The sequence below is a fragment of the Octopus bimaculoides genome, chromosome 2 (genome assembly GCF_046866305.1).
Source record: "Octopus bimaculoides isolate indiv1 chromosome 2, ASM4686630v1, whole genome shotgun sequence".
Taxonomy (NCBI): Eukaryota; Metazoa; Mollusca; class Cephalopoda; order Octopoda; family Octopodidae; genus Octopus; species Octopus bimaculoides.
Genome location: NC_142929.1, coordinates 116,167,537 through 116,185,090, shown reverse-complemented (window position 1 = coordinate 116,185,090; position 17,554 = coordinate 116,167,537). Strand labels below are relative to the sequence as shown.

General features: G+C 34.9%; 1 protein-coding gene across 2 annotated transcripts in view; it reads right to left on the bottom strand.

Moving 5' to 3' along the window:
• Nucleotides 1-16,960, bottom strand: part of LOC106875072 (medium-chain specific acyl-CoA dehydrogenase, mitochondrial) — a 29,753-nt gene extending 12,793 nt beyond the window's left edge. Inside the window, exons 1-3 of one of the 2 annotated variants that reach the window (XM_014923037.3) lie at nt 16,858-16,960; nt 4,135-4,204; nt 1,358-1,455 (exon numbers count right to left, since the gene is read on the bottom strand). In XM_014923037.3, coding sequence (XP_014778523.1) covers nt 1,358-1,455; nt 4,135-4,204; nt 16,858-16,884 — 195 coding nt within the window. In that variant the 5' untranslated portion in view covers nt 16,885-16,960. Of the gene's footprint in view, nt 1-1,357; nt 1,456-4,134; nt 4,205-15,130; nt 15,559-16,857 lie in introns of those variants that run through there. The other variant, XM_089347523.1, reaches the window with a different exon arrangement.
• Nucleotides 16,961-17,554: the final 594 nt, after the last annotated feature.

Here is a 17,554-nt window from a genome sequence, read left to right as displayed (position 1 = left end):
ATATTTTCAGCTTAATTCGACCACATATGCACACATTATATATATATATATATATATATATATATATATATATACATACACATTAAATATATATATGTACATATATACGCATTATATATATATTTTTTATTTTTTATGCGCCCCTTTTAAAGCCTAGCCAGGCTCATGGGCCAGGTTTCCTTGTTTCTATGGTGTATGTGTCCCCCTCCCCCAGTTGGACAGGACGCCAGTCCATCACAGCTTTACTCAAGAAGCAGGAAGAAAGAGTGAGAGAAAGTTGGGGCAAAAGAGTATAACAGGGGTCGCCACCACCCCCTGGTGGAGCCTTGTGGAGCTTTTAGGTGTTTGCATTCAATAAACACACACAAAGCCCGGTCTGGGAATCAAAACTGCAATCCTCCGACCGCGAGTCCACTGCCCTAACCACTAGGCCATTGTGCCTCCACTATTATATATATGTACGCATTATATATACATATGTATACACACTATATATGTACACACATATATATAAATATAGATATTTACACTATATATATATATATATATATATATATATATATATATATATACACACACACACACACATTATATATATATGTATACACATTATATGTATATATGTATATATATATATATATATATATACACACACACACACACATATATATAAATTAACACAATAAATATCTGATTAATAATATCTGTTATCATGATTGTGCGGTGGTGGTGGACGATAATAATTCACCGTTCTAAAAGACTTGTTGCGGGAGGATTGTGCGGCGGCGGTGGTGGTGGGCAATAATAATTCACCGTTCTAAAAGACTTGTTGCGGGAGGATTGTGCGGCGGTGGTGGTGGGCAATAATAATTCACCACTGTAAAAGACCTGTGGCAGGAATATTTAAACTTTTGCAGCTGTCAATGCTTTCTCTCTATAGATACAGACAGATGTACAGAGAGAGAGGCGGTGGGAGAAAGAGCGACAGAGAGACGGCGAAGGCAGAGAGGGAAAGAGAGAGGAAGCTGTCAAACGTCATTATAGTGGAGGGAAGGGAGGGAAGAGAGAGATCGAGGAAGACAGGGTGATATCTGAAAGAGAGAAACGATAAACATTTCTCAAAAGTTTTGGTTTTGTTGCCCTAGTAACTACAGCTTTTGAGATGGAGATTTCTAACCTAGTCCAGTCGCTTCCTCGCCTCATTTTACATGTCCCTGTAAATTTTCACTGCAATCTGAGCACACCTAATGCCATTGAATCCTGCATAACCACTAAATGAGACACACAAACATACAATTTTCGGCCATTTCACTTTTATATATAGAGACAATAGTATTAATATAATCAAACAACTAACTTCTCCAGTTTTGTCATGATGTGCTGCAACTGGTATAATTTCTTCCCGGGCAAACTTGCGAGCAAGTTGCTGCATATCTTTCTGATCTTCAGTAAGTACTGTAAAGATATATAAAAAAAAAAGAGCAAAAGATAAGGTCAGTTGTGTCTCTTTCCATAGCAAAGACTCAGTAACTAAACATACCAATGAAACAATCTTCTACCACATTATCTTAAGTCCAAAGTCACTACAAAAGCTAATCCTCATAATTACTGATAATCTCTTATGGCAACTCCACATATCACATTGTCAAAAACTGTATCACAAACACTTAGATTCCTTAAGGGGCCGAGGAAATACATCAGACTTGATTGAGTTTTTAACCTCTACAAAGTACAAGTAAGCCCCAAATTAGTGTATTGCACCACATCTGGAACAGTAATGCCATTACACAGAAAATTATTTAATTAATTAACAAGGATTCAGTCATCAATTGACTACAACCACTAGATGTGGATCACAGACACAATGTTTCTTCTATTACTGCTACAAATCTCTAATTCTCCGAACAAGCTCCATATTCTTTTCTCTCAAGCTCACTTATTAGATACTTCTTTTGATCATCCTAGATGTGGTTTTACTGCCAAGACAACGTATTAAGTACTTCTCCAAGTCCTTTTCTCCAGAACTGTAATCTTAAGTAATTCCCATCTGGCTTACATTTTTTCCTAGACACCAACCTACTGGTGTTCAAACTGAACATCAACAACATCAATCTAACCACTCTGGGAGACAGACTTCCAAAATTCATAAAGATGGTCCCTCCTCCTATCTTACATGAAAAATATTTGAAAGCATTTTGTCTCATTCTTTTCTGTTCTAAGTTCAAATTTGCCTTTCAGAGTCATTAAAATTTTATATCACTTTGTTACACATGTATGACATTGTGCCAAAGATAGAAATTAATAAATTACACCATATCCTTGAAGATGATTATCACAACAGACTAGGGTTTTATCTAATATATAAATCACAGTATGTGTGTGTATATTGACTAACACATACATTTCCACAATTCTCAAGTGATTTTCACCAAACTTCACACACACATCACTTATGACCCAAGGATGGTCATGCATTATAACATTTTGCCCAGAGCTCCCACGTAAATGGACAAACCGGGAAAAACGGTGGTTAACACGGGTTTTTCCATAATTTGCTGTATGTATAGTTTTTTTTTTATGTAGTGTCTTCCATAATTTTTTAATCTATATGGTCATATATCAGCATTAGGGAATATGTTATAGTGGTTTTTCACATTTTTTAAATTTATTATTTATTTATATGTTGTAATTGTGTATCATTACTTTCTATATTTTTTTTAAAATGTGTATTGGTGTGTATTGATTGTTTTGGTTAGAGAATATTATAAAAATGAAAGGATTTTGTCTATTTATTTATTTTGACTGTTTTCCATACTTTTTTAATGTATATGGTCATATATTTGCATTACAGAATATTTTTTTGTTGTTAGCACATTTTTTTGATTTATTATTTATTTATATGTTGTAATTGTGTATTATTACTTTCTATATTTTTTTTATATGTATATTGGTGTGTATTGTTCAAGTGTTTTCGTTAGAGAATATTATAGAAGTAAAAGGATTTTGCCTATTTATTTATTTTGACTGTCTACCTGCAATGGTGATTAAATTAACTAGGAACACTGTACACAATGAATATCCAAAACCAAACATTCTTAATCTCCATATTTAAACTGCATTAAACTTTGGCAGGCTTACCTTTACCTATTCTGAGTTACTTGAAAGGTAATGTTCCCTTCCTGCTCTTCTGTTTGTTGATACCTTTGTTTACCTACCAATGCGTTGTTTCACTTTAAGGATGCTTATTTACCCATCCATTATATTTCAACTGTTGTCCATTGTTTCAAATATGTTTTAGCATTGTCGTTCTAGTCTTTTTTAAACAATCACAAGAAATTTCACTTTCATGTAAAACAACTATATTTTGTAGTCATTATCTGTAATTTACTCCCAAAACACTTCAGCAGCTCTACTTCGCATTGCTTGCAAACTTATATGTTCTATGATCATTAAAGTGCAATGACCTACACAACAACCAGCCTTCAATTTGGTTTTACATTCCTAGATTAATCAGAAACATAGATTGCCGTGCTACTCATAAACCTTCTTGGTAGTTCAATTATTTGGTGAAAAAAATACCACTGAAGCAACTTAACTGTCCAAAGGACAGGTGTGTTTGCTAGTCTGAAATAAAACCCTAAAGCAGAGTTACTCAAACCATGTGCAGTGGAACATCAGTGTACCCCAAAGGGTATCTATAATTTAACCCTTTTACTATCATATTCCTGTGTAAATACATTGTTATTCTTTCAATTAAATTTAATGAAATAATTTGTCCATAATAAACAGTTGCTAGGAATATAAATTACCATGATGTTTGTCAGGTTTAGATTTAAATCACTTTAAAAGAGGAAATTTGTATCATAGAACCAGGAGCATTTTCAGACAAGTCGATATCAAAATGGTAAATGCTTTTGAAAATTCATAGTAATGCTTAAGCATTTTGAAACATGCTATTCATAATTTTGTTATACACAAATGCCTGAACTTCAGACAGACATATACCCTAGTCACTTTAACTACCTTTAAATGCAGTAAATCAGTAACTAGTCCATTGAAAACTTATAACCGATAATGCTATTGTTTACCAGAGACAATATAAAATAAATAAAATAAAGGAAAGATCTCACATACAAAAATTGACTCCTGCATTTGAATATGGACGCAAATATTGAACACCACACCGACGACTACTTCTAAGAACCTGCAATATAAAAGAAAGGACTTTTCTTTAATTTTAGTATTTCAGAGCAATCACTAGAAGTGTTGTTTTTAATTTCATTATAATGTTATTTTGTGAGTTAACTTTTGTAATAACTTAATCAGAAGAAGGGCAACCACTTGACTCTTTTTCCAGGGCCTCCAAGACTGGATTAAGAGATATTATCCTTAGACCACAGACTTGGTCTGAATGCTCGCAATAAAATGGACTCCATTCAGGGTACTCAAGGACTTGGTGGTGGTGTTAAACTGGGCGATGGAGTAAGTTTAACCTAAGAACAGAAATGGTCCTTCTGATGGTCTTCCACTTAGTGTGCTACAAATTTTACCCAAAGAGCTTTACCTAACATTATAGTAGAAGACATGCAGTGGGAATGAACCAGAAATCAGGAAGTTGCAAAGTGACTTAAATATAAGCCACACCTGTGCCCTTAGCTCTGATACATCACATATATGATTACAGGCATTCTAGCCATGAGCATCCCATCTTAGTTCAGACAGTATATCAAGGATTACATTATTCAATGTTTATTTTCTTGTTTTAAAATGACAATATATGACTTGAGGTGGATTTAGTTGCTATTTCAAACAGATTGCATGATCATATAGAGGCTGAGAGAAAAGTATAGATCTGCTCAGTCAGGGCTGACCAAGGGTTAAACAACATCAACAATCAAGTGTCCAAGACCAGAGGAGTGGCAGACATAAGTGTTGAGGTGAAGTTGTGTCAATAGCCATAAGTAAACCAGCTGGCACCAGCCTTAAGTAGCCTCTCAAAATCAAGTGACTACTGTCATGAAATGGAGGAAAACAGAATAAAGGATTGTATGCCAGGTATATGTGCTATCCAACAGCAGCTATCTATTAGCTATGAGTGGATAGTACCAGTGTTGATACCTACAACTGAGTGCTTGCAACAGCGAATTCTTCTAAAAGAGGCAAGTGTCATAATCTATAACTGTTCATCTTGCTCTTTCTTTCCGGCAAACATGTAGATAAGTGTCATTCTGATTAATCTCTGACATTACTACATCTTTCATTTCTCTCTCATACTATCACTCCCATTACTGTGTTTCCTTCTTCATACTCATGTTTTTTGTTCATTTTTATTTTCTTCTGTTGCACTAATTTTCTTTTCTACCTACTCTATTGATTGTGTTATCCAGAATGAACAGCAACAACATTGAGCAATGAGTACTTATCTGGTACGGTACAAGGCAACCTCACTAGTAATGATGCCATGATAAAATGCACCCAGAACACTGCAAATCATCATCATCATCGTTAAACGTCCGCTTTCCATGCTAGCATGGGTTGAACGATTTGACTGAGGACTGGTGAACCAGATGGCTACACCAGGCTCCAATCTGATTTGGCAGAGTTTCTACAGCTGGATGCCCTTCCTAACGCCAACCACTCCGAGAGTGTAGTGGGTGCTTTTACATGCAACCAGCACGAAGGCCAGTCAGGAGGTACTGGCAATGGTCACGCTCGAAATGATGTATTTTACGTGCCATGACAAATGCATAGAGACACTGTAAGGTCAAAAGGGCAATTTAGGCTTGTCTTGTCAGGCACATGACAACCTCTCTTGTGCTGCTGTCGTATTTTACACTCAGTACATTATGTAAAATGTTTGGGACGGCATCCAGGCAACCACTATAAACAGTTAACAAAAAAAAAACCATTTCACATATATACATGAACCTACAACTTACCAACACAAACTACTATTGTTTGCTAAATTCTCAATGCTTGAAATCAATATACATATTGCACTGGTGGGGATTAGTGTTTGAAATTAAGATACCTGCTTCCCAACCATGTGGTTTCAGGTTGAGTTCCACTACATGGTACCTTGGGCAAGTATCTTCTACTATAGTCCTGGACTGACCAAAGCCTTGTAAATGGATATGGTAGACAGAAAGTGAAAGAAGCCCATCAAATACATCTTTTCTTAAGACATAATCTCAAAAAGCTTTTACTCTAACTCTCAGCATTAAGCTACATACATGCATTTATGTATGAAGGCAGAAGAAAAGGGGTAAAGAGCAGCAGAACAGTAATAATATAGTAGACAGGAGAAGGATGAAAGGAAGATGTCATGTGCATGGGTCTGCTGCAAGAATGTGAGTGGAGAGACAGATGTAGTGTGTGAGGAGAGTGAAAAATGTATGGCAATATGGACATGTCAACTGGAAGTGGTTTAGCAAAGAGGAAAAGAAAATTTGGTAGCACACAACATGGGCTGATCAATGCATAACATGAGTGGAGAGGAACAATGTTAAGAATGAAGGATAGTGTCAAGAGAAGTGGTTCCTGGTAGTGAGAAAAGATGATAAAATATGTAGTTTTACTTTATTTAATTACAGCAACAAAATATTGCACTTAGGCAAATGATGGAGAGATAAATGGTAGAAAGAAAGTGGGGAAGCTGATGAGGAAATTAGGCAAGAGGCTCAATTGTGTATATACACATTATACTTGTGGAACCTCAATGTTGCCAAGATGGATAGGTCTTGAGCATCACATATCAGTCATCTCAGTCCTTTGTTATCTACTCTGTGAGAATCAAAGTTCTGAAATCAGCCTTTATTACTTTGTCCCATGTCTTCCTGGGTCTTTTTCTTACAAAAGTTCCATCTACCTTCAACAATCAGTACTTCTTTATACAGCTGTCTATATCCATACACATTACATGGCCATACAAGTGCAGTCTCATCTCTTGCATACTACAACTGATACGCCTTCAATACATTTGCACTTTGTTGTTTATGCACACTAAGTTACATTTTCAATTGAGCATGCAAGCTTCATTTCTTTTTAATCTTTGCACTCAGTGCCCACATGTCACTACCATGTGATATTGCAGTTCATACACATGGTAGTAGCTCCCTGAATTTGAAATGTCTTAATATTTGACCAAGAAATGCCATTTTCCTCAGAAAAGCAGACACAACCCAGAAAATGGCCTTTTTGAGAAAATAGTGTTTGAAATTGAGACACATCTGAGAACTAAAAACTTTTCACAACTTTAGCCTTTTCTCATTCATAATATGGGTAGGATTTCTGAAATTCAAGTTACAGACATTTGCTACAACTAGTATGTAAAACATCCAATATTGACTTTGACCCCATTTTTCTCAGTTATTTAGTGACATCCAACAGGTTTTTCCATGTACAATCACACACACACACACTTGCACACACACACACACACACATAAAATTTAATTGAATATATATATATCATTGTCATCATTTAACGTCCATCTTCCATGCATGCATGGGTAGGATGGACGACAGAAGCTGGCCAGGTAGAAAATCTATCTAAGGCTACTGTGTCTGTTTTGGCAGGGATTTTATGGTTGGATGCCATTTCTAACACCAACCACTCTACAGAGTGGATTCGGTGCTTTTTACGTGGCACTAGCACAGGCAAAGTTAGTTTTGGCAAGATTTTTACAGGTGGGTGCCTTTCCGGACGCCAACCACATTACAGTGTGGACTGGATGCTTTTAACATGTGAACCAGCACTGGCAGGATAACCAAGTAACTCACAAGACAAGGAATTATGAGAGGGGCAAGGCATTTGTGTCAGAGGATGAAAGTTAGAGTGTGACAAAGAGATAGAGAGACAGAAGCAGGTGTCTTGCCACAACAGAGGATGCATTAGAGGAGATGATCCAGTATCAAATGATGAAAGGTTAGAGTGTAACAGAGAAATAGAGAGGCAGAAATAGGTGTCTTGCTATAGAGGAGGTACATGGTTACCCAGTGAGAGAGAGAAAGAGAGAGGGAGAGAGAGAAAGAGAGAGGGAGAGAGAGGTACAGAAAGAGATCAGAAACAAGTGTGCTGATGTAAAGGTGATACTTGGTTACCTAGTCAGAGGAAAAACAAGAGGAGAGAGAGTAGGAAACAACAAAAGTGTAAGAGAGAGTAGAAGAGAGATGGTGGAGTGCTAGGGTATACTCACAAGTAACAAGAATATGAGAATAGAGCCTGGTTAGCAAAATAGGAAAATTATTTGGACTTTGGGTATATGATTAGTAGTATGCTAATTAAATCACTTTTACAGTTTTGATATAAGTGTCACTGGGTCTACCTCAGGAATTCTACACTGTTCATTCAGTTTATAATGAGTGAGGGAAACATGAAATGGAGTTCACAAGAGTCTTTATTCATCACAACAATCGTTTTGACTTATCTTGTGTCAGTCTCTTGTCATTAGAGCCAACAACCTACTGGCAACAACATGCTGAGTGAAACCGAGTATAGTTCGCAAGGTGTCTTCTTTAAAACACCTGATGAGATGCATCTCATCTGCATCAGAGAATGCAACACAACCAGTTGTACAGTATCCCACCCACAAAGGACTGAAATGATCGTTGTGATGAATAAGGATTCTTTGAACTCCATTTTCTATTTCCCTCATTAATTACTAGCAGACATACCCGGTAATTCCCGGGAAAGTGGGGCTTATCCCTTGGTTCCGTTCTCATAATTGTTTCGCTAATCCAATAACAACAACACAATGTATGTAGCCCTTAAAACGGTTTTTGTGATTTACAGAGAATACTGAACTGTCTTACACAGGATCTTGTTTTTAGGAATTCCCAATAAGTTATGAATACCCAAATTGTGAAGTCAGTTATGTAATAACATTAAATTAGTTACCCAATAGTAAGAATTCAAATAAAGTAGTCCCGAAAAGGGCTTTAATGCGTTCCCAGAGTATATAGAACATAAGAGGAAATACTAATAAGGTATATATACTAAAATCATGAAGCATGTTATGCAATAACAGGCTAATCAGATACGAGATAATAACAAATCAAATTAAATAACTCTGAAAAGGGCTTTTGTGCGTTCCAAGAGAATATTACCCTCAGGGGCGCTAGTGTTGGTATATTCGTGAATAAGTCACTAATCGAAATAAGTGGATCTATTGTTTAGGAAAATACTATTTACTTGTTTAAGGGTTGTACTGGATAAATTGCAAAAATAACTCTTAAAGTTCAAATACTAAGAAATAAGCATACTCATTTTCATTTTTACCAAATAATTTAAGAAAATTAATGGGTTATTTCCCTTGACTATATATATAAGGACCCTTTGGTTTTTAAAATAAAATATATTATATATACATATATATATATATATATATATATAAGGATCCCTTCCAGGGGCCCTATTATCGATGTTTTCAACAATCTGAATATGCCATGAGGTTTCCAGACATGAGCTCTAGTCATATGTCAAGTTTCATCAAAATCGATAAAACGATGCAGGAGGAGTTAGCTAACAACTCCACAAACACACCTACAGACAGAATTTCCCACATATGTAGTATATATATGTATATATATATATATATATATATATATAAACAAGTATAAGGTGTTATGAACATTTATAGGATATAATCCAATATAAACTCAACTAACAATCAAAAATGGAGAAGAGATGTTAAAAGTTTATCAAATTTTTAATCCATGCATACGATCGTTTCAAATGATAACACCAACTTGTAAGAAACATGGAAAAAATTAAATTAATTATAATTTAATTGAATTGATTTAATAACGTATTACCATTCGCTTCAGTGTCTTAGTCCTTACACAACTAGACTCAACACTACATAAACATGTTTTTGTATTTCTTCTTTCGCAATCAATTTATAAATATCCTACCAAGTTATGCGACACAGACTCAATGTGTTCTCCTGTAATATTCTTCTGTTACTACCTTTCCTGATGTTTTTCTCCATTTTTTTTTTTTTGCACTGAGGAGAATGGTAATACGTTATTAAATTAATTTAATTAAATTATAACAAATTTAATTGTTTCCATGTTTCTTACATGTTGCTGTTATCATTTGAAACGATCGTATGCATGGATTAAAAATTTGATAAACTTTTAACATCTCTTCTCCATTGAATTTTTGTTGCCTATCTTCAAAAATTATATATATATATATATATACACACATATATATTGTCAAGCAGTACATTACTGTTATGGCATATAATTACCATAAGTTTCGCTTTCACTCTAACTATTGCCCTAGTGCGCTTGGTAATATTAGTGACCATTCAGACATTGTGGCTGGGAATACATAGCCTCTTTTATGCTGGTGGTATATATAGATCTTGGGTGGCTTGGTGCTAGTAAAAAGAATTGGAATGTAATGTAATGAAAAATAGTTAAAAATTATAACATTTTCAGGGAAAGAAAGAAGAGTTACTTCCCATAGATTGATAACAGTCATAATGTAATTGTGTCATGTATGTGTGTACATGTATCTCATTCTCTAGTCTAAAAGTAAGGATGAACACATTGCCAAAATGAATTAGTGTCCACATATTTCACTTTTTGAGTTTAAGAAAGCAACAGAATTGCATGAATTTTTTAGAACAATTCTCTATTCTGCCAAGTAAAGCTTGCAACTCCTACTTCTATTCATATATGGTCCATGTTGTTCAAGCAATTTCCAATTGATTTTGTACAATTTTGTTCCCTCTTTTAATTACTTTATATAGCTAGTTAACATTGTAACATTGCACCTCTCTCATATTCTAAAAGAGAATATCTTTAATCCAACATATTTTTGTATATGTGTCACTCTAGCATTGTTGGACAATACCACCTCTGTTTTGCAGACCATGGCTTTTGTGTTTCATTGACCATTTTCTGGGCGCTCACTGTAAACTGTACATGAGTATCCTGCTTCTGACCGGGGCCTTGAGGAGAGAAAGAGAGAGATAGACAGAAAGATAGATGGCGGCCTGATGTATCTGTAAAAGCACTGCCATAACATGTGGCATACCATGGACTTCTCCCATGTCAAACACAGCCAATTTCAAAGAAAAAAAGAAAGAAAGAAAGACAGAAAGAAAGAAAGAAAGAAAGGTAAATATTTTAAAACAAATTATAGATGGCATAATTTCGTTTTGCAGGTAACTAAAACGGCATCATTTTGCCTGTGACTGATTCATTGCCAAAACAGAAAATATATAAAGCTGAACATGCTTGTGTGCACACACACACACACACACACACACACATGTATACTCAACTTATTTTTCATATTTTGTTGAAGGCAACATTTACTTCGAAATCTGTGAGGTAGGTAACAAATAAAAGACCTGGTAAGATGCGCAGACACAACCAAAATTTATGTTCATGAGTTGAATTGTGCAACACACACTCACAAAATGTGTGTTTGTGAGTGAATACAAATACATAAAGCTGCACACACTCACACCCATTGTTTCATATACATGTACGTACATACATACATTGTGCAAGTGGGCATGAATACAAATACACAAAGCTGAACTATTCAACTCATGAACATGAAGGTCAATGGTGTGTGTGCACGTGCGTGCTACACTATCTCAATGACTTCAAAGCGAATGTCTTCAACAGTGCATGAAAACAAAACTAAATTAAATAAAAATTCTTTATGGCACAGGTGAAATTATGCCACTAAAACTAACATTGGAAATAATCTGTAGAAGTTACAACATACAATGGATGAGGGAAAAATAGTTGTAATTGGTCAGTCCCGATTGAATAGAGCTATCAGTCGGGCATAAAGAATGTGGACTGCACCCCCTTTCATTTTCTTGTTTTTTTTACAGAATCCCCCATTTTTGAGTATAGAGATTCTGATTCTGCAAACAAAAAACAGCATTTTAAAATTTTAATTCTGCCCCCAATTCTTCAATTTTCACTTTTTTCAGAATTTTTTTTTTTGTGAAATATAGAGATTATCTTCGTATTTTTCTACATATTTCGCAAAAAAAATTTCTGAAAAAAGTGATAATTGAAGAATTTGGTGGTGGGTGGGTGGGGGTGCTGTTTCTAGCAATTCAAGTGTTTACATAGGAAGTCAAGTGTTTACTAGCAAGTCAAGTGTTTGGTCGACATAATGAGTCTTAACTTTTACACTTTAGTAGTTAGGTAAAAATAAGGGCATAACTACAGATTTCGGTCAAACTAAAGTGTTTGACTAAAGCAAAAAAAAAAAAAAATAGTGCAATAATGCAATACTACAACATGTAGTAAACAAATATGAAAAAAAAAATGCATGTTGGCGAACGGGGGTGGGGGAGAGGACTCAGAAAATTCAGACCTTGACCTTTAAACTCTGGTGTTTAACCCGAGCAAAAAATGGTTAAAGTTTACATCTTGACCCAGAAATGAAAATCCCCAAAAAATATTGGAATGGGTGTAAAACAATGTGTAGGAAACGAAAATGAAAAAAAAAAAAATGCACGCAAAGCAACAGGAGGGTGGGGAGAGGACTTCAGAGAATTCACAAGATCCAAGCTTTTCCCTAACTTTTAGGAAAATGGGGTTTTTTCAATGAAATTTTATAGAAATACTTTTCATTGCGATTATAAAAAAATTTGTGGGGAAAATCTTTTCCAGTGAGGGGAAAGGACTTTGGAAAATTCACAAAATCCAAGTTTTTCCCTAGTAACTTTTAGGGAAATGGGGTTTTTTTTTTTCAATGAAATTTTATATAATTACGTTTGAAATGGTATACATTATGACTATAAAGTAATTTGTAGGGAAAATTTTGAGGTGGGGAGAGGACTTTTGGAAAATTCCCAAGATCCGAATTTTGCCTCGTTATATTCAGAAATCACATTCAGCTTTCTACAGATACCCTAGCATAGTACTAATACACTACGTAGTGTTTATTTCTACCCACTTTCAATAATTTTTAATGTTTTGACATCAATTTTATTTCATTTTCAGTTATTTTTACACTTTTTTAACCCTTCGTCAGTATTCTCATTCACTCATTACTTTCTCTCTCTCTCTCCATCTATCTATATATATATAAAGAAATATATATATATATACATATATTATATACATACATATATATACACATATACACACACACACACATATATATATATATATATATAACGTGAGAGAGTTAGGGGTTGGGGGTTCAACCCACTAAGGGATAGTATCTATCCAGTATACTGCTTGGAGGGTACCCAATTATTGCTACACTAGTGCTATACTAGGTGCAATCAATGGGAGCGGGTAAAAGTGGAGGTTTTACCCAAAATTTGTGTAACAATTAGAAAATGGAGGATAATATGCTGAACCCAACTACTTGCAGACGGTGTATCCCGTTGAATTCATTAATTTAATTCATAGCAAAAGTGTCAAAAAAAGGATGAAAAGAAAAAGAAAGAAATAACCAAAGCACAGGTGTCCATGGCAGACTATGTTATTTTGCCAACATGGTTTACATATAGAAGTACAAAGTACATAAGGAATTAGAGGATGAACAGAAGTTTAATTTTACAGCTGTTTCGGCCTAGTTTTAGCAAGCCCCATTCTATCTGAATATTCCTTTCCGGAGTGATTATCGGATGACATTTTGAAATGGGGTTACATGCCCGAACCTCTAGGCCTCTTCAGAGATTCACAAAGGGTTACATACAAATGTAGAGCAAGAGGTAAAAACAGAGGTGTGGTAGAGACCAGAAGAAAAACAACAGCAAAAATAAGATAGAAATAAAAATTAAAAATAAAATTGAAATCAAAATATAAATAAGAATAAAAATAAAAATACAAATAAGGGTACAGCAGGAAAAAAAATAATAATAGTAATAATAAAGAATACATAAATGAAGGTATAGCATGTGGGACATGCAAAAATATAAAAAAGATATATGTCAAAAAACCCTTAAAAATACAAGGCACCCAAAAAGCCTACAAACATTATAGATAGGTCGCTATAGGCACTCCAATGCACATCTATATGTGTGGGTTCGTGTGCACAGCCTTACTCGGATGTCCCCTTACTCTTATGTGTGCATATACAAGTTTTTATAAGCAAACATTCCACCACATACGTTGTTTGTGGTATCAGCTCTATTAGCCGTATCTAGAAAGCTGTAAGTGTTTTTTAGAAAGGAAGTTTTGTTGAGTGTGTATGTGTCATTTCTGTATATATTGGAAGGTTCTATGTAGAAGTTCATTTTATACAAGTTATTAATGTTCTAGTAGCAATAACAGTGATGGTGACAACAACAACAACAATAACAACAACAACAACAACAACATGCCAAACTTTCAAACTTAGCAGTGTAAGATATCCTGTTGCCTCTTCCAACGGCTCTACCATTGGGGGAAAAACTTGGATCTTGTGAATTTTACGAAGTCCTCTCCCCATCCTTTGGAAAAGATTTTCCCCACGAATTACTTTATAATCGTAATGTATGCCATTTGAAAGGTATTTTTATAAAATTTCATTGAAAAAACCCCACTTTCCTAAGAGTTATGAGGAAAAAACTTGGATTTTGTGAATCTTCCAAAGTTCTCTCCTCAACCCATTGGAAAAGATTTTCCTCACAAATTTCTTTATAATTGTAATGCATGCCGTTTAAATGGTGTAGTAACGCTGTGCGCATGCTTAGTCTCACGCATGCGTGGAATTAAACAAGCAAGCGTTCCCGCTCAATTCATTCTCTTTCTTGCTGGCCAGCAATAGAGCATGGACGTGTCAAGTAGTGTCCCTGACATTCCAACCTGGAGACAGTCTCTTTACGTGTATAGCTGTCACTTTCCATCTTTCGGACTTACACTCGACAGCTCGCTCACATCTACATAACAACGTCCCAACAACTATGCTCACACACATAGAAGCTGTAACAACAAGAGCTAAAGATGTATATATTTACCACCTGAATAAATGTTGTTTAAGTTGATAGTCTGGAGTTCAGCGTTCCGTTATATTTCTTTAATTTTATATAGGAAAGTCAGGTATACATCTAATGATGTATAACCAACTTTCCTATAATGGTATTTCTATAAAATTTCATTGAAAAAACCCCATTATCCTAAAAGTTATGAGGGAAAAACTTGCTTACCAACCACATGGTTCCGGGTTCAGTCCCACTGTGTAGCACCTTGGGCAAGTGTCTTCTACTATAGCCTCGGGCCGACCAAAGCCTTGTGAGTGGATTTGGTAGACGGAAACTGAAAGAAGCCCGTCGTATATATGTATATATATATATTAACCAAAGGTTAATGTTTCTCAAAAAAATATAGTGCAATAGGTGTAGAACAACATGTAGTAAACGAATATGAAAAAAAAATGCGCGCTGGCAAACGGGGGGGGGGCAGGTGAGAGGACCAGAACAACTTCACACGATCCGATTTTTTTCCCTAAAGAAAATGGATATTTTTCCCAACCACACGGTTCTGGGTTCAGTCCCACTGCATGGCACCTTGGGCAAGTGAATTTTCCGAGTCCTCTCCCCAGTTCGCCAGCGCACATTTCTTATTTTTCATATTTGTTTACTACGTGTTGTTGTGCAACTATTGCACTATATTTTCTTTTTTTGCTCGGGTCAATCACTTCGTCAAACATTTTAGTTTGACCCAGATTCCTGCCACACCCCAACTTTGGATGATCATAACTTTCAGAAAAATGGATATATTTTAAAGAAATTGTTTACGAATATGTGTTATATCATGTAGATTCCGAATATACAAAACTTGTGGGGAAAAGTGTTTTAGGAAAATGGATATTTTTTTAACAAAATTCTCTACAAATATACCTCGGACTATGTAGATGTTCTGGGGTGGTGTGGAGTGGGGGCCGAAGTCTTTCCACAAATTATACTTTACACTTCTATATTTAACTGTGCGTGTATATTATTTATTTTTGTTCCTGGTGTCTTCTGCCTTTCTATTAGAAACGTTTACCTGGGAATTTACTTAAAGTGAAAAAAAAAGATCGTATGCAACAGATAAGTCGTCTTGATAACATATTTCTGTGTACCAGACCTGTAGCTGTTATATTTAGCATAACGAGTTTTCTGGTGAGGGCTTCATTTGATTTCATTCCGGTTAATTGCTTCAGTGGAAATCTACGGGTGCACAAACGCACAAAACGGAGAAAATGAAACAAATATGGATTTGTTCCGAAACACCACCGAGTGGGGAACGGTCCTCAAAAATAACCCCCAATTGTTTTCCCCCCAAATCCCTATGTTCTCAGAATCTACATAGTCCGAGGTATATTTGTAGGGAATTTCATTAAAAAATATCCATTTTCTTGAAAGTTAAGACGAACTGAAGTGGACGCCAGTGAATTTTCCGAAATTCCCCACCTCAACACCTCCTAAAACATTTTCCCCCAAAAGTGTTGTATATTCGGAATCTACATGATATAACACATATTCGTAGAAAATTTCATTAAAAAATATTCATTTTTCTGAAAGTTATGATCATCCAAAGTCGGTGGTGGAGGCAGAAATCAGCATATGACTGGTGGCACATTTTTTGACCTTACCATGTGAGTGAACGTTCTCAATGAATTTGATGAGTTCTTTAGCCCTGATCGAGTAGGGATATGATCAAAGGAGTATTCTTTAAGACTACACTATCTAATGTGGCCTTCGTATATTTGACGAGGGGATGTGACTTGACGGTGATTTGGCTGTTATTTTTAGCGAGTCGAGTGACCATATGAAGGTCTCTATTTGACTGGTGTTTACGTGTTTGATCAACAATAATAAAGTTAATGTAATATTCGTAGAACAAAAGTGGTTAAAAAAAACGTTATATTTGAATATAAGTATTAGCTTACCTTAGTAATAATATTAGCTGCCATCATAATAGAGATAAACTGTCGAATAAATCAGACACCGACAGTAGTCAACGTTATACAAACAGATACGTCCAAAGTTCACGACACACTTTTGTTGTCATAGTAGTAGTGCTAGTTGTAATTGCTGTAAATAAATTCTTTCGAATTATTTAAGAAAAAAAAAACAAAAAATTCATTTTTCTAATTTCACGTTACAAATATTTTGCCTATTTGGTGATCTTTGATTTTAGGTACATATATCTGCGAGACTAATAATGAAACCAAAACAATGTAGGAAAATACAAAAATAGACTGTGGTATCTCAATTAAGCGGAACGAATATGTAAATGCTTTAAAGTCACTAAATAATGTTTAATAACTCTTTAGTATTTTATTTATTAAAAAAATTAACTGTAATAGCAACACTTTTGTTTAACTTTAATGACCAGGTTGTTAAAGTAATTTCGAAAGGCCTACAAGTAAAATAATTATACTCCCTTACTTCTTTAAACACGTTACAAATTGGTTGTATCGCAAACAATCTTAATAGGAAAGATTGCCAGAAAATAAATTAAACCCTAAACAACCACAACAACAATAAAACTGGAAATATTCATAAGAAGTTGCAAAAGTAAATTTGAAATGATTTAACCGAAATGAATATATATATATATATATATATATATATATATATATA